Genomic DNA, 20,935 nt, shown 5'->3' with positions numbered 1-20,935 from the left:
ACTGATTTTCAATCAATCAATCAATCAATCAATCAATCAATCAATCAATCAATCAATCAATCAATCAATCAATCAATCAATCAATCAATCAATCAATCAATCAATCAATCAATCAATCAATCAATCAATCAATCAATCAATCAATCAATCAATCAATCAATCAATCAATCAATCAATCAATCAATCAATCAATCAATCAATCAATCAATCAATCAATCAATCAATCAATCAATCAATCAATCAATCAATCAATCAATCAATCAATCAATCAATCAATCAATCAATCAATCAATCAATCAATCAATCAATCAATCAATCAATCAATCAATCAATCAATCAATCAATCAATCAATCAATCAATCAATCAATCAATCAATCAATCAATCAATCAATCAATCAATCAATCAATCAATCACCATTGATCTGCATTTAGGTCAGCCACTCACGTGGCACATTCCGTATCTGTTGTTTACCTAGTCTTTTCTTAAATAACTGATCTCTTCTTATAAATGAATATTTGCCCCAATTTGTTCTCTTGAATTCCAGCTTCATCTACATATTGTGATCTTTCCTACTTTCAAAAGCACCACTTAAACTTAATTGTCTACTAATGTCGTTCCAGCCATCTCTCTACTGACAGCTTGGAATATACCACTTAGTCAAACCAAGTCTTCCCAGCCCAAACTTTGCAACTTTTGTTGGAAATCACCCAGAACAGATTGAGCTGCTTTTCTTTGAATTTTTTCCAGTTCTCTAATCAAGTAATCGTAGTGAGGGCCCCGTACACTGGAGCCATGCTCTAATTGGGGTCTTACCGGAGATTGGCTATTTATCATCTGGTTGGTTTAAAGAAATTTCACTTTAAATGCAATGAGGGAATTGTTATCTTCATTAACTTTGAAATTTACTTTCCTGTAACACCCTATTTCCTATCTACACAAAGCCATAAATAAATGAATGACAACATTAACAAATTGAAAAGAGGAAAAAACATTTTAAAAATACTGAACCTATAATATCTAGTAAGTTCTACTCTATACTTACAAGATAGTTATATCTCAAGGTATTTACATGAATGTTTATGATGCGAGGCAGTGGATGTTTGGTATTGGCTCCGCCCTCAATAGCAATCCCCAGGATAGGTTTCGTCTTCTTTACTGTGATCCTGAGGTTGCCCTGTTGATCTGGCACTACTAACGCTCCCTGTAAACCAAGGAAAAGATATCTAAGAAAACTAAAATCTATACAAATGGATCTAGTTTAGTAGAAATCCAAATAGCATTGATTGACTGATTACAAGATACTATGTACTTTACAAAATATTTTGTAACTAATTTGTGCTCAGTCCTTCAGGCCTACTTTACTTCACTGCCTTGAGCTGTGCATATGAAAGTAAAGAGAGCCAAAAGTGTTTCAAATATGTGAGCCAATGACCTAGATGTTTCATCCTATTAAATAATACTGTTATCATCATCATCATCATCATCATCATCATCATCATCATCATGATCATGATCATCATCATCATCATCATCATCATCATCATCATCATCATGTTTCACATATATTATAGTAACACAACTGTTGCCAGTATCATTTCTAGTGAAACTCAATATTGATCATACAGCAGTACATTCTGGTGAGGTAAAATATTTAATGGTGTTCACTTTAAGAGAATACTTAGAGAAGAAGGGGGAGAAGTTTCTCATATTTATAGGTTACAATATTTTATCATTAGTTGTGAATCACATTGATCTAATGGTTAAAGTGGTGGCTTCCTGATGTAAAGGGCTGAAGGTCTATTACCTGTAATGGCAACAAATGTTTTGTCTCATTGTGTACTTTCCAAGTGGTTTCAGCTCATTTAGTCAGCTTAAATACTGGAGAAATTTCCTCTGCGGGAAAAGACTGATACTAGCAGATATAATTACATAACCCTTGAATATTGGTAGATGTTTGAAACAGTTCTAATTGATGGTGGTTCACTACTGAGGAATCATGCATATAGAGATGTTTGCAGTATGTGTATGGATGCTAGTAGTGTTAGGAGATGGATAAAACATTTCTAAGACGGAAATACGAGAATTCACATCAGCCCCATGAAGGTCACCCTCTAACTATCTTATCTGAACATAACCTGGAAAGAGTTCACAACATCATTAAAGAAGATAGACGTGTCACTGTGAATACAGTTACAAAAAACTTGCAGTAGGACACAGTGCAAAAAATGACTAGCTATCAAAATGTTTGCTGCCGCTGGGTCCAACATTGACAGAAGACTACGAAGTTCAGAACAAAACCATCGCTTGAGACCCCGTTTAGGGATATAGAAATGAAGAAAATGATTTTTTAAATTGAGTAATGTGATAGGTTCCATCATTATAAATAGGAAACAAAATGGCAGAACAAGGAATGGCACCATCAGAATTCACCACCAATAAAAGAAAGCAAAGGCAGTACTGTCTGCCGGGAAAGTTATGGCTATCTTCTGGGATGCAGATAAGTGAGTGCTTGCACTCTGGTCAAATTTCTTGAACCTGACGAAACCATAAATGCTTGGTGTTACAGCCAAATTCATTGAAAGCTCTGTTGTGTATTCTGTGATACACTCCCTGGAAAGATCATCTTCCGTTAGTAACGCTGTGAAAAGTCTCGTTGAAGTTGATGAGATGAGGAAATTGCGGGATGGTTGCGTACACATCAAGACCACTACGCTCAAGTAGAGTAGGAAGCTCTTGGAAGCCACGATTTTCGGGCCAGTGCCCGTTAAGAGAGAAAGCAGAAGTTTGTAAACTCCTGTAAAGGCATTATGTTTCAAAGGGATTTGATCAAAGCTTCAGATGACTCTCTTAACCGGAGCCTTGCTCGTAGAGGAGTTTCCGATATTAAGCGTTTGGAGAGGTATGTCGGTGACATCTCTACGACACGGGGCTTTCAAAAATCTCACATACAGAATATTTGCTGCGATTCCAACCGTGGCCGCAGTGATGAGAACGAACGACGTCGGTCGGCTCTGATCCTTCCAGGAACAATAATGTACATGCTAGTTGTGTGGAAAAATAGGATTACATTTTCAGTTTTATTTTGATAAAATTTGGCCTGTTTACTAGATTTGTTCTGTTGTAGACTCATCTATCATAGTTTTAAAAAGGAAGAAGTGTACATACGGCCAACTTTAGGACTCGAACGAGGGACTCAACTCTTTGAACTCCCTATGGGTGGGGGTGGTAAAATATATCCACGGTATCCCCTGCGAGTCAAAAAAGACGACTGAAAGGAAATCCAGGGGCTTTCCTTTAGGGAGCGTGGGTTGGCGACCATGGGTCTCCTAGCTGAGCCTGGGATTGTTTCCACTTGCTTGTGCCAGTCTCCTCGGTTTCATCTTTTCTATTTGAATTCCCTTGGCCAACTGTTCTTTTTCTGGCCCCGATGGTATCAGGCTTGCAAGGCCTAGGGAGTCATTTTCACATCCTTCATGGCCCTTGCTTTTCTTTTGTTGATACCTTCATTCTTCGAAGTGTCGGATCACTTCCCCTTCTGATCAATGGGTGCCTACCAGGTGCATCCATACGTATTTGATGGCTTCAGTGGTAAAGAGAACACGTAATTTTCAAGGGAAATTCCTTTTTTTGTTTATTCAAAATATTGGCAATTGGTTTCTACACACTTCGCCCATCTTTCAGGTAAGTTATGAATACCATACCAGAAAACTGCTTGTCTTTTGCGGCAAACCATTCGTCGAGCCATTTTCCAACTTACTCGAAATTGCTGAAGTGCTGCCCTACGAGAGCGAGCCTGATGCGAAGAGGTGATAGATGGCGCCATGTCGGGAGAGTACGGCAGGTGTGGAAGGATGTCCCAAGCAAGCGATTTCAAGATGTCTTTCACTGGTTTTGCTATGTGAAACGGCGCATTGTCCTGTAACAAAACCACTTTGCCATGTCTTCTGACCCATTCCCGTCGTATTTCGATCAATGTGTGATTTAAATTAATCATTTGTTGGTGATAGCGTTGTGCATGAACAGTTTCGCCTGCAATTGATCGTCTTCGCACTTTTGTGGTCTACCAGAGCGCGCACTGTCTTCCACATTGAAATCACCATGTTTAAATTGTCGAAACCATGTCTCACATGTTCTAATCGATAGAGCATGTTCACCGTATGTTTCCACCAGCAAACGATGACTTTCTACAGCCTTTTCCTTTTGGTTAAATAAGAAAAGCAATGCGTGCCGCAAACGTTCTTTTTTCAGGCACAAACGTCGACATGATTGCTGAACGATACAACACCGACGTTAGTGTTAGGTGGACTCAACTTGCGTGTGTTGGTAGGTTAGTGTGAGACGAACAAACCACCGCCGTCTCGATCCTCGATCGAGACGGCGGTGGAACAAACTGACGTATGTGTCAAATTCTACGCTGCGTACTGTTCGCTGACGCCATCTCTTCGTGAAACCGGAAAATACTTTATGCATACACCTGGTAGTTGTACTTCATTTTAAGACAATGATGTTCGGGTAGTTGGCTGAATGGTCAGCGTACTGACCTTCGGTTCTGAGGGCCACGGGTTCGATTCCCGGCCGGGTCGGAGATTTTAACCTTCATTGGTTAATTCCAGTAGCCCGGGGGCTGGGTGTTTGTGCTGTCCCCAACATTCCTGCAACTCACGCACCACACATAACACTATTCTCCACCACAATAACACGCAGTTACCTATACATGGCACATGCCGTCCACCCTCATCGGAGGGCTGCACTCGGCTAGAGATAGCCACACGCCGCCACCACCACCTGTTTAAACGTGTTTTAACAAAATGGAATTGAGCTGACAAATACATTAACAAATACATTATTAAGTCGCTATTAGCTCAAATAGATTACTAAGTTTGTAAAATAGACGGTTTGATTGTAGTTCAGCTACCTCCTATTCAGCATTTCGTATCGTAGGAAACTAAAAATTACGCTTGTGAATATTAGTGACAAATGTGTTCGTAAATCCAAAGAAAGAATCAAGCTGATATGTATTCTTGTCACAATATAAGTCGACATCGCGTGCTAAGTTGTTTCCTGGCCGCGAACGCTGGAGGTCTTTATTACCTGCAAGCAGCGAGAATAAATGAACCCTCCTTCTCTAATACTTGTTGCTGTTGGTGTCGTTTACAGCACACGTTGGTGTAATGCATGTATATTGTCAGTGTCACGGTACGCAAATATTTACTTAACAAGTCAGTAAATTGCTAAGTGCAGGGAAAAGCTTGATCCTATACCAACCCTGGTAGATCTTTTTCCATTACCCCCGCATGAAGTCTTCGTTACATATTATAATGATGAGCGGGACAACTTGTGAGCTCCGTGTCATTGGGCTGACCATATTTCCCCCTGTGGGTGGGGATGGTAGAATAACACCCATGATATCCCTTGCCTATCATAAGAGTAGACTAAAAGGTCCCCAGTGGCTCTTAACTTGTGAGCTGGTCGGCGACCACGGGGCCCTTAGGTGAGTCCTGGCATTGCGCCCACTTACTTGTGTCAGGCTCCTCAATTTAATCTATCCTATCCGACCTATCTTGGTCAACTCTTGTTCATTTCATACCCCGACGGTATTAAGTCACGAGGCCTACGGAGTCTTTCATTATCACGCACTTTGTGGCCTATATCTTCATTTTTCGATAACCTAGATGTTAGGCCCTTTTTAATAACAAGCATCATCAGAACAAGTAATCACCACCACCATCACAAGTGTGGATAAAACTCCGCCGTATTATCGGAGTTCAAAACCCTCCCCCGGAATCTCCATTTATGGACATATAGTTACGATTCCTTCAGTCATTGCATATCATATCGCGTCACATTTCGCAGATACGTCCATTTCTGGGAGATACGACCCTGCATTTCTGCCTATCAAGGTACGAGCACACCATCTCTCCTTCCCCTCCATTGCTTCGTATTCCTACAACGTGGCTTTCACGGCGTGTGAATTGCGGATAGCACTCCCGCTGTGCAGGGACACGGCACCTGGGACAGAAAAAATCCACAATCAAATGCTTAAACATTTGAGTGACCAATGTTTCAGGCGTATCCTCTCCCCATACAACAGAATATGGCTTGAGGGAGAGTTTCCATCTCAATGCCTGAGGAAGTTGTGACACCAATTCCTAAGCCAGGTAAAGATAAACGTTCTGGATAGTTACTGGCCAATATACCTTGCAACCGGTCTCTGTAAGCTATTTGAAAGGATGTTGTACCTACGACTGGTGTGGACCTTGAAGGAGAGAGGTCTCCTCAGTAACTATCACTGTGTGTTTTGGTCTTATCGTTCTGCTACCGATTGTCTGGTTAGATTGGAAAGGGCCATTCAAGAGACCTATCTCCGGAAGGTACACCTAGTCGCCGTGTATATGACCTGGAAAAGGCTTATGACCCTAGCTGGTGATACGGGTTTATCTCCACGCTGCACAGTAGCATTTTGGGGGCAATTTACCAGTGTTTATTGAGAATTTCATGTCCCTCCATCTCTTTCGAGTTTGAGTAGGGAATGCGTATTCTCAGTATTACGTTCAAGAAAATGGAGTACCGCGGGGATCTGTTATGAGCGTTACGCTGTTCGCAATCTGCATCAGTGGCATAGTTGCAGCTGCTGGAACCGCAGTCGTTCCATCGCTGTATGTAGACGGTTTAGCTGTACGTTTCAGCTGAGGAAAAATGGCAGTTGTTGAGAGACAGCTGCAGAAATCTATTAACCGATTCGACAGATGGGCCCTACAACATTCCGTTCGATTTTCAGTGGTACACTTCTGTCGACACCGGCTTGTATAGCCTGAATCAGAGCTCTACTTGTGGAACAGTATCTTACCAGCGGTAGACACCTGCAGGTTCCTGGGCCTCTATTTTAGTAAGAGACTAACAAGGCAGCCCCACATCCGTCAGCTGAAGGTTGCCTGCATGAAGACATTAGATATGCTTTAGTTTCTCAGCGGCACTTTGTGGGCCTGACCTTACGATGCTGCTATATTTTTACACGGCTACGATCGTTTCCCGGATTGACTATGGTTGTGCGCCTTATGATTCAGCATCAAGATCCACGCTGAATCATTTAGATAGTATTCACCATAGTGGAGTTAGGCTGGCAACCCAGCCCAATCGGCGAATCGGGAGATCCACCTTTACGAATAAGGCGGCAGAAGATACTCCTCACGCACGGTGCCAAAAATTTGTGAAATGCCGCAACATCCAAGCTATCAACGCATCTTTATTACCCAGTGCCACGAGGGGTACCAAAACCGCCCGAATACCTCACGGCCGGTTGGGATTCAAACTGATAGCTTTTGTGCCGTGACATAGATGTGGGTATCGGTGGTTGTCCCGAGCGGATCCCTAAAGAGGTACCTCCGTGACTAGTTCCGTGACCGGATACACGGCTAGATCTACTCTGTGAACACGGATGCCTCTGTTCATAGGTGGTATTTCTAGGACTTCGTTCATCAGATCCGGCGGCGCGACATGTCTTCTAAGATCGGAGAAAATTTGGGATGCTCTTTCGTCACCGATAATATTAACCAGAAGATCTTGCTTTCTAGTGTGTGTAGCTCGTATACTGCGTAGATTTTCGTCATCTTAGTAGCTCTGCAATTTGCGCTGGGTGACGATAGAGACCACTTTCTTGTGACTACAAAATCGTCAAGTTCTCTGCAGTATTGACAGCTGTTTTCCACAACAATCACCGGTACAGCAGATTCATTACCTTCTAGCCAGATTATGTGATGCTGACAACAGAATCCTAAGCCACGTTGCGATAGTGGAAAACGAACTTGCGGATTAAGCTGCAAAAGAAGCTGTACAAAAGGCACTAGGAAAGTTTTGCAATACGAAAAAACGGTTGGCTGGACACCCCTGTTATGGCGAGGGATGAAAAGAGGGGTGAAAACCGGTCTAGAAGACAGCAAGGCGCGACCTTCACACCAGCTGTTACCAAGCAGTGGGATTGAAAGCAAGTTAAGATGTCAGTGTTGTCTAAAGGTGAATACCGCGCAATTATCCGCTACCTTTTTTTTTCTCGTGGATTAACTGTTGACCAGTGCCTGGAGGAAATGACTCCTGTGCTGGGGAAAGACTGTCCACATCGGCAACAATTTTCCGCTGGTACAAAGAGTTCCAGAGGGGAAATTTTGGGGCTGAAGATGATCCTCGTTCTGGGCGACCGTCTGAATCAGTGACCGAGGAAAACACTGAAGCTGTGAGGAAAATGTTGCAGCAAGAGAGGCAGTTGACATATCGGCAGGTAGAAGAGACACTCCACATCCCTGCACCAGCTATTCATTCAATTCTACACGACCATCTCCATGTTAGAAAGGTTTGTTCCCTTTAGGTGCCCCATTCACTTTCAGAGGAACAAAGGGCACATCGAGTGAAATGGTGCCGAGAAATGCTAAAATAGTTTGAAAATGGGACTTCGAGTAACGTCAATAGCATCGTTACAGGTGACGAAACTTGGATTTATTATTACGATGTCCCAACAAAATCCCAGAACAAGGTGTGTCTGTTTGAAGATGAGGGTACTCCTGTGACTGTGGGAAAGTCAAGGTCAGTGATGAAAAGTATGATTGCAATATTCTTCACTAGACGCGGCATCCTGACTCGGGTTGTGCTAGAAACACTCAGGACAGTTACTGCGAATTGGTACAGTGAGACTTATCTGCCTCAGGTCACCCAGGCTCTCAAGCAGCTCCGTCCAGGTCACGGCTCAACACTTGGCTCTTGCATCACGACAATGCTCCAGCACATCGTGCTAATGTAACAATGGATTTTCTTGCCAGATCAGAGTTGACTGTGCTTTATCACCCTCCATACAGTCCTGATCTTGCCCCATGTGACTTCACACTCTTCCCAGAAGTGAAGATGAAGCGGAAAGGGCGGCGTTTTTCATCTGATTAGGAGCTTCTGGCAGCATGGGATCAAGAGTGTGAAAATGTAACCGAAGAAAAGTGGCAGAGTTGGTTCAGTAACTGTTTTCAACGTATGGAGAAGTGTATTGAGTGTGGTAGAAATTATTTTGAAAAAGTCTAAAGCGTTCACTCACATTGCAAAACTTTCCTAGTGCCCTTTGTACATTATTTTCTAGAGCTATGAATGTGCCAGCTAGGGACGTTTGTTCTCAGCTACGTCGAACCATCTTCGCGTATTGATAATCTGTGTGGTTAGCTATCCGAACTCCAAACAAGCTGAGAAAGATTAAGAAGACAACTACCGTGTGGCGGTTCTCTTTCCGGTCGTCACGGAGAGAGACCGTAGTTTTGTGTCCTCACAGAGTGCGCCGCTCTCTCTGGCCTAAGACAAACCTCGGCCTGCAGGAGACGCTCGAACGCATACTAGCCGATGACGCACATACGGCTGATCTTGTCAGTCGCTTTATGTATGAGTGGATTAATCAAGGGCATATCAATTTCAAGTATTCAGTTCCCTTATTAAACTTACGTTCTTTTGATGCGTTTGTGGCCTTGTCGGCTTAGTAAAATCGTTCCTCTTTATTTTTAAAATTCAAATTCGTCAGTTGAATGAATACATTTATTTTATTTGCATTTTTGCCTCTACTTAATTTGTTCAGAGAGAATTACTACTTAAACAGTCATTATCCTCACCACCACCACCACTAGCTATCCGAACTCCCAATAAGCTGAGAGCAATTTAGAAGACAACTGCTGTATGGCGGTGCTCTTTCCGGCCTTTACGTCGGTGTGGGTACTTGTGTGCTCGTTAATTCCGAGGGCTGTGCCAGTTCAGGGTTACCCATGCTGGATTGACCTCGGAGTAGAGCCAGTCTAACAAGGTGTACCTCGTGTTATCTGGGAGGTCCGTGCTCTTTTTCTTAATTTCTATTTCTTCCTTTTCTATTCTCTTCTCCTTAAATTCCATTTCTCTTGCTGTCCAGCTAGCCTCTCTGCCCCGGGTAATCTTTTTGTTTTCTGTGTGATTGTGTGTTAATGTTTCATCCTTCCGCAATCACAAGTTTCGGGTCGTGGAGTGGTGATGCGTGGCTAATGGGATAGTAGTCGCCAGCGGCCCACTCCAGATACCGGGTGACCTCCGGATTATGCAGCCTTACCTCGGTTTGCAGGGCTTTGCCGAAGGTTCACTAATTACTTCCCTAGCTACTCGTGGGACTGATAAACGGAACCCTCTTCTTATTTCTCCATGAAGTGTTGCACCCTCTAAACAGCGTCTAATATTGGAAAGAAACAGAAAAGATACACTTCAGTGGCTTTAGGAGATGAATATCACGAACGGCTACATCGATACCTAGTTGTTACCAGGGTCTATGATCAGCGTTTCTTGGAAGAGTGTCCATTCATGCATTGTGCCTCCTCTTAAAACAATAATCACACCACCGCAACTTCATTCATGATCAGTAATGCGGTCGAGAATATTGTCCGTGGTGTTGTTGAATTGTGCAAGCTTCCGTGATGGATCCTTCCTAATCAAGTCATGGACGGAAGTGTCCGAGGACATGTTCGGCTCACCAGGTGCAGGCTACCTGCCCGTAGGCTACCTGCGCGTCGCGATGAGGATGAAATGATGACGAACGCGACACATACACCCAGCCCCCGTGCCAGCGAAATTAACCAATGATGATTAAAATTCCCCACCCTGCCGGGTATCGAACCCGGGACCTCTGTGAGCAAAGGCCAGCATGCTAAAAATTTAGCCATGGAGTCGGACCATGCACGGGTGAACAGAGTCGACGGCTACTTGAGACTGAGATGCTCGGAAATGTGGCAGTCAAAATTGAGAAGCATAAATCTTGAACTCTTGCAAAGGGGTTATTTTCCAAAGGGATTTAATTAAGGCTTCCGATGACGATATGATCAAAACCTTGCACGCTGGGCCATTAGCGGCGTGAGGAGGTTGAATATGCCTGTCGTGATAAGCAGCTCAATACGGGCGCTTTCGTCTTGAATTTTGATGCCCAGTCACTGCCCGAACGAAACAATTCGCGATGTACCGTTTGACTGTTCGCCCATATATTCCTGCTCTCGTGAGGAAGTTATAAATGCCAAAAGTTCGACCACACTTCATTGCGTTGTTATTGTTTTTTGACCTGTACGACGTGTGAAGGGCTGGCAACAAGGGTGCGGGAAGGGAAAGAGGGGGCAAATGCCCCGGGTCCCTGGTCCGCTAAAAATTAATTAAAAAGTTCAAATAAATTTAAATGCCAATAAGAATACAAACTTTTGTAGTTTAAAAACTGAAAAACAAATCAAGGTAGAGCGTGTGTCAGTGTGCAACAGAGAAGTATGACTTTAGCGTTTTTGTTATCAATTTTATACCAATTTTGTACTATGTTTTTTTGGGTAATTGCGAAACAATATGCATTAATTTTGCAACAAAGTGGCACAAATATATAACAATATATTCGGAAGATACACCAAAAATCCACCAACTGTACACCAAGATTACGCCAATTTTGAACCATTATATTTGTAGGGTAAATACGAATAAAACTGCACAAATTTTGCACTAAAATGTCACCAGCATGATTTCACAAATGCACCCAAATCCTTGGTGTATTTTTGGAGCATTTTGGAAGTAAATTTGGTTCAACAGTGGTATTGACAATGAAGAAGGTTGAAAGAAAAACTTTGGTGTACTTTTGGCATGAACTTGGTGCGGTATCATCTGCCTGTCGTAAGAGGTGACTAAAAGGGGCCTCAGGGTATCTTAATTTGGGAGAGTGGGTTGGCGACCACGGGGCACTTAGCTGAGTCATCCGTCTGTTGGTGCGTGGGTGGTAGAATAACATCCACGGTATTCCCTGCCTGTCGTAAGAGGCGACTAAAAAGGACCTCAGGGGCTCTCAACTTGGGAGCGTGGATTGGCGACCATGAGGGCCCTTAGCTGTGTCCTGGCACTACTTACACTTATTTGTGCCAGGCTCCTCACTTTCATCTATCCTATCCGATCTCGATTGGTAAACTCTCGTTCTTTTCCGACCCGACGGTATTAGGTTCACGAGGCCAAGGGAGTCCTTCATTTTCATGCCCTTCGTGGTGTCCTTTGGCCGATATCAACATTTTTCGAATTCGAAGTGTTGGACCCCTTCCATTTTTCCTCTGATTTGTGTTAATAGAGGATGATTGACCAGTTGTACTTCCTCTTAAAACAATAATCACCACCACCACGACTAACAACCTGTTTAACGACCGGATGTCCGTCCTGACGCCGTAACCCCATGTGAAGGGATTTCATCACTATTGCGTGTTTTCGTGGTGGTTGGTACTTTGGGGTGTGTGTGTGTGTGTATTTGTTGGGACAAACACAGACGCTTTGCCCCGAACCGAAGGAATTAATCCGAAAGAATTAAATCCCCTACACAGCCGGGAATCGAACCCAGAATCCTCCGAGCCAAAGGTCTTGACGCTGACCACTAAGCCAAGGAACCGGACCTAAACTCGACGAGGATATTGAAAATATTTCAGGGAAGACCGGACAGTGTCAACACGTCACCACAATTCCATGTGGCATCAGAAAGTCTGATTGCCCAGTCGACTTTTCCGGCTCCAATCAGGTATTGGACCGAAATCTGATGGTGCGATAAGTTCTATTTACACCAGTGAATTACTGTTCATCAGGAGTTCATCCGATCTGGAACCTGACTGGAAACGTGCGAAGGGAATGTAGCCGGTAGCGATATGCCATCATCTCATATTCGATAGAAGGAATTTTCCCCCATTATTTTCTTTCACAGTATGAATTAGACAACTTCAATATACACTCCGATAGATCGACCCATCATGATTTATCTCTTATGCGTTAATCAAACTGCACTTACCATTTCCTCGTCGAGCTGCGAGTCCGTCAGTTCGCCCCGTGATAACCTCTGCATGGACTGGTGTCGTCTCATAGCGGACGCATCCGTCTCCAACAGTTCTTGATCCTCCTTCATGTCGAAACTGCGGCTCAATTTATGAGCCAACTCCTGAAACAGGCAGCTGGCGCGCTTGATAAACAGGGCTGAAGGCCTACCGTATCTACCCCACTCGCAACCTCCCAGTTAAGAGAAACCAAAGGATAACATCGTTTTATTACAAAGATTGGTCATCAATATCACCATCATCTGCCTCTTAAGGTGAAACTACAGAATAGAGTCTGATATAGCCTCATAACGGAGGAGGAAAGGCCATTCCATTCGTGTGGTGATGGTGATTGTTTTAAAGAGAAAGATAAAATTATCAATAAAGCCATGGAGCATGGCCTACAAGAGCTGGTGTAGAACAGATGAGAGTTAAACTAAATTAGTGACAATGCTGTGTGAGAGTCGCGAGTCTGATCGTTCAAATATCACACACCATTTTCATCCTATAAAGTATTGGACCTCATCAATATCACATTCGTATTAAAATGGTCTGTTTGTGGTTTAGTGTCTGATATTATTGAATTTAGCTGGAATAATTATATTTATCATGCACATCACGCACATTGTTCATATGGTTTTGACATTTTGTTGATAATTTGATTTGCGAGGAAATACCATTTATTTCCTGCAAGAAACTATACGTAATATTGAGTGTTTTTTAAAAAATATTCAAAAAGATAGGAGATCCGTGCGCTCATAAAATTGAAATGTATTCGTATCGTTTGCTAAGTGTTAATAATGAACGTATTTCCCTGATACAAAAAACATTATTCGGTATTCAATTTTAAAAGATTTTTCAGATATTTTCAGTGATGGTGTTATTGATTTCCAGAGAAATATACATATGACTACTATTTAGAATCTAGTTGAAAAACAAATGCCTCGAAAGTGGAACTCTAAAATATACCAACAAGTGATACAATATCGAAGTAAGCACTGGTGGATGTGTAAATGAGAACATATCTTTTGTCTGAGATGTAATTTAACTACTGTATACAAAAATAAAATAAAAATAAAATCTTCGTTGTATGACAGGTTATTCACAACGAATCATGTAGTTTCTAAGTAACAACAATGAACTGTGTGAACTATCAATGACGTTTGGTATTCTCTTATTGTTCCACGTCTGAAGCATTCTCAAAGCATTACAAGATCATAACATATGTGTATGTACATGATTGTTATGAGGAGTGAAATAAATAATCATGGATATATTAACAACGATGTAATCAGCTACACACTAAAAAATTAAACACGAAGAGACGGGTAAACGACTAAGTTGCACAAATGAATAATTATACTCTACAATATTTTAAGAACTATCTTTCAAAGATAAGATAATATATTTTAAAATCCGTTAAACTATAAATTCGTATTGCAATTTTTGACTAACTTGGGATGATGCTACAGTATTTCTTATTAGAGTGTGAAAAGTCTAGATATAAGTAATTCGACCTATAAAGGGGTGTGTCAGGAAGTATTTTCTGGATAGGAGTAAGGGTTAGTAGACGCTTTGTTATGGTGCTACATGCATCAGCAAGTCTGTGGAGTGTATTCAAAATGAGATGCCAATACACTGGTTCAAGTGTAAGCTGTCTGGTATTTATTGATGAGTATTCTCTATAATACCGGTAGTGAAACATCCTTTCGTTATTCGCCACCAAACTGTTCCACCTTCTACCAGTACCATGAGTGGTATCTTAATCAGGGATTGTAAATCTAGTTTCTCTCAGACATCTGTCAAGTGAGAGAAACGAGCATAAATTCGAAAACCATCGATTTGAATAATGCTCCTTACGCATCTCCTCTGTAAATTGTTACTGTATTCGCATCTTTAAAATTGCTGATGTGTGGCGCTGTAACAAAGTGTCTACGACCCTTTGTTTCTATTATGAGAAGAGTTTGACAATCCCTTGTAACACTCTAATTATTTGTGCACTTCTTCCTCATCCTATATAATGTACACATATTTTACGAATTATATTTATATGTTTTGATATGAGAATAAATATATCAAACAATTAGTAAAAATGCAAGCGTTGCCTGTGAGATCACAAGGTCTGCGTGGCATATGCTAATTGCAACAAAATAAATATGGTAACTCTAATACTGGCCTCATCAATGTCTTAGATATTTATCATCTAGGACATCAGCCAGAGAGTCTTTACTTTGTTTTCTTGAGTATGCTTTAATAATCTTTCAACGATTCGATGTTTAGGCCTATATTCCTCAAATTAACACTTGCAAAATAGTAGCGATACTGACAGTTTACGTACGTGATTTATTTGTGGCGAATAAGTTATATGCGTGTTTCATTAAGAGACGCAACTTGTGTTCCTAAATCAAAAAGATAATATATTTAACACTTCTGTTTCACGATGTCCCTACTTTTGAGCCAGTGACACAGCATAAATATTTGTTCAGAATGCTGATATTTATTCTGCTAGTTTTGTTAAGGTATATAATACACTATTATCCATTAATTATGTCTACTTTAAGTTATTAACAACAAATTAGTGTGACTTTTCGATCACAAGGAATGTGAATATATTAAGAATGTCGCCTGATATTTTAGTTCCATGTTTCCTAGTTTTATAAAAGAGATACTTTCATATACCAATTTTACTGTACCGTATTGAAATTTGAATACCGTTAATGTACAGTATGGAATTCTTTATTTGACATCGTATATGAAAGGAGTGCACCTGTATTATATAATGAATTATTATCACGAAAGGAAATTATGTCTCGCTTCATAAATATGTTTATTATAAAGAACGTACAAAGACAGTTCTGCTCTAGTTGTCACGAAGACTGGACATTAGTTTGATTTGTCATAAAATTTAAAAGAAAATAATTAACGAAACTGAGAATTTAGCATAGATAGTAATGTCCTTCATCACTGTTTTTTCTTCAAAGATACACATGTCTCATTAAATGGAAAATGTGTAAGAAGTCCCGATAATTTAGTAGGAATACAACAGATCACGTTATAAACGTGCAGTTTGTGACTGATTTTAAATTATTGAAAACTCTCAGTATTTTGCTTGAAAGCACGCCAAACGCAGACCCCTGTTTCTCCAAGGCAGAAGTTTAAAATATATAAAACTCTATATAATCTAAATATAATATTCTATAAATTCTAGAGAAATAGACACAGAAACATGCAAAGAGGGGGAGAAGATTAGTGAGGTAAGTGAGTGAATGTGATGAAAGAAAGACATAGAAGTGACGTCACACCGCCCATGCTTACATAAGATCACTACAGTTAACACACAACTAGTTAGCAAAAAGGCATGCAGTGTCCTTCCTTTCTTACTTATCCATGGACAGGAGAAAGTAAAATCTTCAGTCCGTAAGAAAGTCTCTCATTATGTTGCTTTAGAATTTCTTCAGAGTGAACTCGTAACTCAAAGTATAAGAAATTTAACCATTTAATTGTTTCAAATAGAACGTGTTTTTAGATGTTTTCTAAGAGAACAAACATAAAATGAGCATAAATAGATATTATATCGAAAGTATCAAATATACACATACGTAAGAAAAATGATTAACTTAATGTTACATAAAACTGTCCACATTCATCTACGTCTATTTGGTGCACTCTACGAACTAGAAAATATCAATATGCAAAAAACTTCAAGCACTATGTTCCCAGCATGTGTAAGCAATACCACATTGACAACGGTTTATATCCATATTATCGCCACGCTGATAAATTATTGCATTATAGGCAGTGTCAATTCGTAAATCGAAAAGAACAGGCATAGGTGTGAGAGAAAATATAGTGAAAAATTAAAATGTACACTGTACAGTAAATTATTTGTATTTAAATAGGGTTTTAAATAGTTTAAAAATCGTATTTTCAAGCGTAAGCAATGGGAATTTTGCTCCTGAATTGAAGCAGATAATGCATTTGAATATATTTATAATTTAAAATGTAAGCTACTCCAGTTTCTAACAGAGAATCAATATCATGTGTATTAACTATTAATAATTGTCTGTATACTGTATCCTAAAATGGAATAAAATACCAAACTAGTTAATTTACTAGTTAATTTCAGTTTAGTAATAAATTTTAAGCAAGTGTTCTTCCAAATATCAAGATTGTGAGGATATTGTTAGTGTGTGCCGTTTCAAGTGACATTTTCTCGTTCGCTCTGTGATATTTAAATGTATGATATTTTCTAAATATTGGATGTAAATAGTACTTGTTTTATTAATATCTTACCGGTCATGTGCATTAGCAGTATTCGGATTTTTACTACTTGAATCCGCCTATATGGTTTTATGAACTAAATAATTTATAGCCTATATAAAAGCTGCGAAATTCGTAACATAGTTTGTATTACATCCACTTTCATATGCACTATATTAATAACCGGATCATTTAGTCGAATATTCTGTTTATACATTTATTACTCGTGGAAGTCCTTCTTAAATTTTGTTTGTTGTAGATTAGGCAGAATTTTGGCAACCCAATGTTCTATTTTTACGGTACTATGGCTTAAGGAAAACATCAATTTACATTAAAAATATACTTAATAATATGCATTATTACTGCGGATGTTAAAGTCTTAATTAAACCATTATTTGTTATATTTTTGTATATTGTGCCATTTTTTTAAAACTCTTCTAACCAGTGGTTAGCAGGAATAAAGAACCTTGATTTGCATTAATTATGTATTCATTTCTTTCTGAGCCAAGTTTTTACGACGAAAGTATTGGTTTTTCACCCACAATGTTGCCATCTCCCACTTAAGCTACCCCTCTCATATCTCCACACAGTGCCAGACTAGAGTCAAACTAAATAGGGCCCACCCAGTATATTTCAATCTATGCTATTTGGATACAAAATCTACTCATTTAAATCGTTCGTTAGATTTAATTAATATCTTGCTGAGTATCTAGTAGTTTTACTAGAGTCACAGGGGCCACGCTATTTCTGTATCATTTATATAAGCAAATTAATTCAGTTTCAAACAACTTCAGTGGTATTTGTCCTAAGAATGTCAGTGCTCAAGAATTACTCGGTTAGAGCTTAGTTTATTCATCGTCGTATCTTTTTATATGGAATTTTCAGGAAGATTTTAGAATAATTTTGTGGTTATCAAAACGTGAATATCATTTCTTTAAAAGTAAGCTTAGTTTTTAGTAGTACTTAAATTGTCATCTTATAAAAGTGAACGATATTTATTTGGTTGAAATTGCCCGAGTTAACTTTATAACATCAGTGTTAAAATAACCGCAATTTCTGCATGCCCTGTTAAAACCTATACAGAGGCCGATTTTTTTTTACGAAGCTCTTTTTTAAATCTGGCATGCCTTTGCTGGCGAGACTTACCACGAATTTGTTACTTTCATTGACCTGTCACAGTCTCACCCTTGGTTTTGACATTATAGAAGTGACTGAGGTATGAGCAATGCTGGTAATGCCATTCCTTATGCAGCCAGTTCCTGTTATGGACGATGTGAAAATATCGCTCAGAGGGTCTGTTGGTGCATACACTTCAGGTGGCTTGGAAGACTGATATGCAATAACAACTTCCGGCTCCGTGGGGAAAGCAACGGAAAGCTACCTCACACCTCATTTCCTTTGTAGGCCTTTTAAGTGATTCGTAGGCCATCTATGGCAGCTGGCAGTGGAGATGTTGAGAATCCGACCAGTGTTCGGGCTGATTACTCAATACACAATACGGTTTCATAAATAATTCAACAACTCGAAGAATCAATAAATACATCTGATTTATTCTTACCTATTGTTTTAAAATATTTGTAAAAGGAGTTCGATTGTACTACACGAATCTCTTTCAGGTCTATTTTTCAGAAAGCATTATGCTCCGTGGGAATGCAATGCTATATATATATTGGTAAAATATTAAGTATTATTAATTAAACGCATTTATATCGACAGGGAAAACAGAATATCAGAGAAAATAGAACTGAAAGTGAATTGAAATGGAAAGATAGTTTAGAATTAAATATCTTATCTACAATACATTAAACCAGGGTTATTATTGTTATAATTATTATTTTCGATTTTTAACTCAAGATAATACTTTACATAAATTAACTTCATAGTTGTATCAATATGAAGAATGTTTTCAAAACATTCATTACGTGATTAAAACACGAGAAACAGAGTGGGATGGAATTAAACCATCTATTGCATTTCCTGTTATATTTTTCTGTTCATGTCTGATATTTCAGTTATCTTTATTTTGATGTCTGCATACTCTCCTTTTTAGCCATAGGATCTCTTTAGCGGCTATTTATTTCGTCCCTTGATCAGCCAGGCAGTCATTTCTCAAAACTCTAGAAGCTGGCGATTTCGCGGGCAACGGCCGAAGAATCCTGAACTTAGTTTTGATTTTGTTTCTGCTCATTTTGTTTAGGGTAGTCATTATCTTCTTTATTATCTTATCGCCTTTGGACAACACTTTCTCTTTTATGGCACTCACATTTGTTACAAGCGCATAAACATGGGAAGTAATATGTTTTTAATAATATTGGTCGATTATGAGTCTGGTAAAACGATAGAATGAGCCGTTGTTTTATATCTTGGAAAAGGATTGTGACCAAAGCATTCATAAAATCGTTGCCATTTGTCTTTGTCGATATATTTGTTGTCTGTCGTGTATAGTCTACTAGGAGTAGTACTGGGTGAAAGATAAAGAACACATAAATCTAAAAGCGGTTGAAATGACGTGCTTCTTCTTCTTCTTTCTTCTTCTTCTTGTAGCGCCTTCTCCATTACCTGCACGATCAATTTAAGTAGGTTGTACTTTTCATTCCTTATAATTTGCTCAAGGTAGGCTGACTTTCTTTTCTTCATTTACACATCAAAATTCGTTCCCACCTTATGTGTTTGCGTATGGCAGCTTTGGAGACGGGGTCAGTCCACGAGATCGTAACATTCCTCGGAACACACACATCTCATACACCACACACAACACTATCCTACATCACAACACGCATTTTCCTATACACGGCAGATGCCGCACACCCTAATCGGAGGGTCTGCCTTAGAAGTGCTGCACTACTTTAGCAATCGCCACACGAAATTAAAACACAATGCATATTCATCACTAGGATTTGGAAGTTGAGGAATTGTTTTTCTCGAGTTTCCGAAGATGAGGTCCAACATAATATATGTTCATTCTGGATCACTGTAGGCCAGAAAATGGTGGGTTTTCTTTCTTTCGTTTTGGCCAATTGTGGACCACGTTAATTCGATTTCAGCCGCTTCTGGGCTTTGATCTGCGCCCAGTAATCTTTCATTCTTTCACTCTGCAACCTTCTTCTCTCTTCCGTCCATGGTGTTTGGGTCCGCAATCTAACTTTTTCTCGGAAACTCTTCGTGTTCTTTATTTTAGACTTGTAAGTTTCCCTGTTGCTTATTTCCGATCCTTGTATTCCCATTCCTGTCAGGTCCTTCTTCACTTCCTGATGCCAGCGTACCACAGCTTTCCTGGTCTCAAAAAACTTTACTATCTGGTTGGTCAGTCTTCCCGGGTCCATTCTGTAAATATGTCCAAAGAACATGACTCTCCTCTTCCGGATAGTGTCGGAGATCTTTTTCTATCTTGCGGTACAGTTCTTGGTTTGCTTTCTTTCTGTATGATCCATCCTCTGTTCTTTGGGCTCCCAGTATCTTCCTCAGAATTTTTTGGTCCCCAGTTCTAACTTCTTGACCAATCCTACCTTTATCAGGTTCAAACATTCAGCTGCATCTAAGGCTTCTGGATGGATCACTGTCTGGTAATGTCTGAGTTTTGCATTGATTAAGATCTTCTGCTTGTTATAGGTGTTCATAATTAACTTGTATGCCAAGTTCATTTTGTTGATTCTCGATATCAGTGCCTCTTTCTCTGACAGGTTGTTATCTATCCACTCTCCCAGATATTTAAATTTCTCTACTTTCCGAATCCTCCCTCCCTCCACTGTAATTTCTCTGGGTGCCTGTTTCGATGTTGGTCATATACTGCGTATTCTCGAAGGAGATCCGTAAGCCTGCCTTACTTGCTTGTTC

At 39.9% G+C, this 20,935-nt stretch overlaps 1 protein-coding gene across 1 annotated transcript in view; it reads right to left on the bottom strand.

Annotated features, from left to right (window-relative positions):
- The window catches only part of LOC136872163 (whirlin), a 1,631,916-nt gene that overhangs the window by 17,591 nt on the left and 1,593,390 nt on the right, over window positions 1–20,935 (bottom strand). The window contains 2 exon segments of the mRNA XM_068227352.1: window positions 1,072–1,203; window positions 12,820–12,966. Of these exon segments, the coding sequence (XP_068083453.1) occupies window positions 1,072–1,203; window positions 12,820–12,966 (279 nt within the window).

This window comes from Anabrus simplex, chromosome 4 (genome assembly GCF_040414725.1).
Source record: "Anabrus simplex isolate iqAnaSimp1 chromosome 4, ASM4041472v1, whole genome shotgun sequence".
Lineage (NCBI taxonomy): Eukaryota > Metazoa > Arthropoda > Insecta > Orthoptera > Tettigoniidae > Anabrus > Anabrus simplex.
This window is presented reverse-complemented; position numbering and strand designations above follow the sequence as displayed.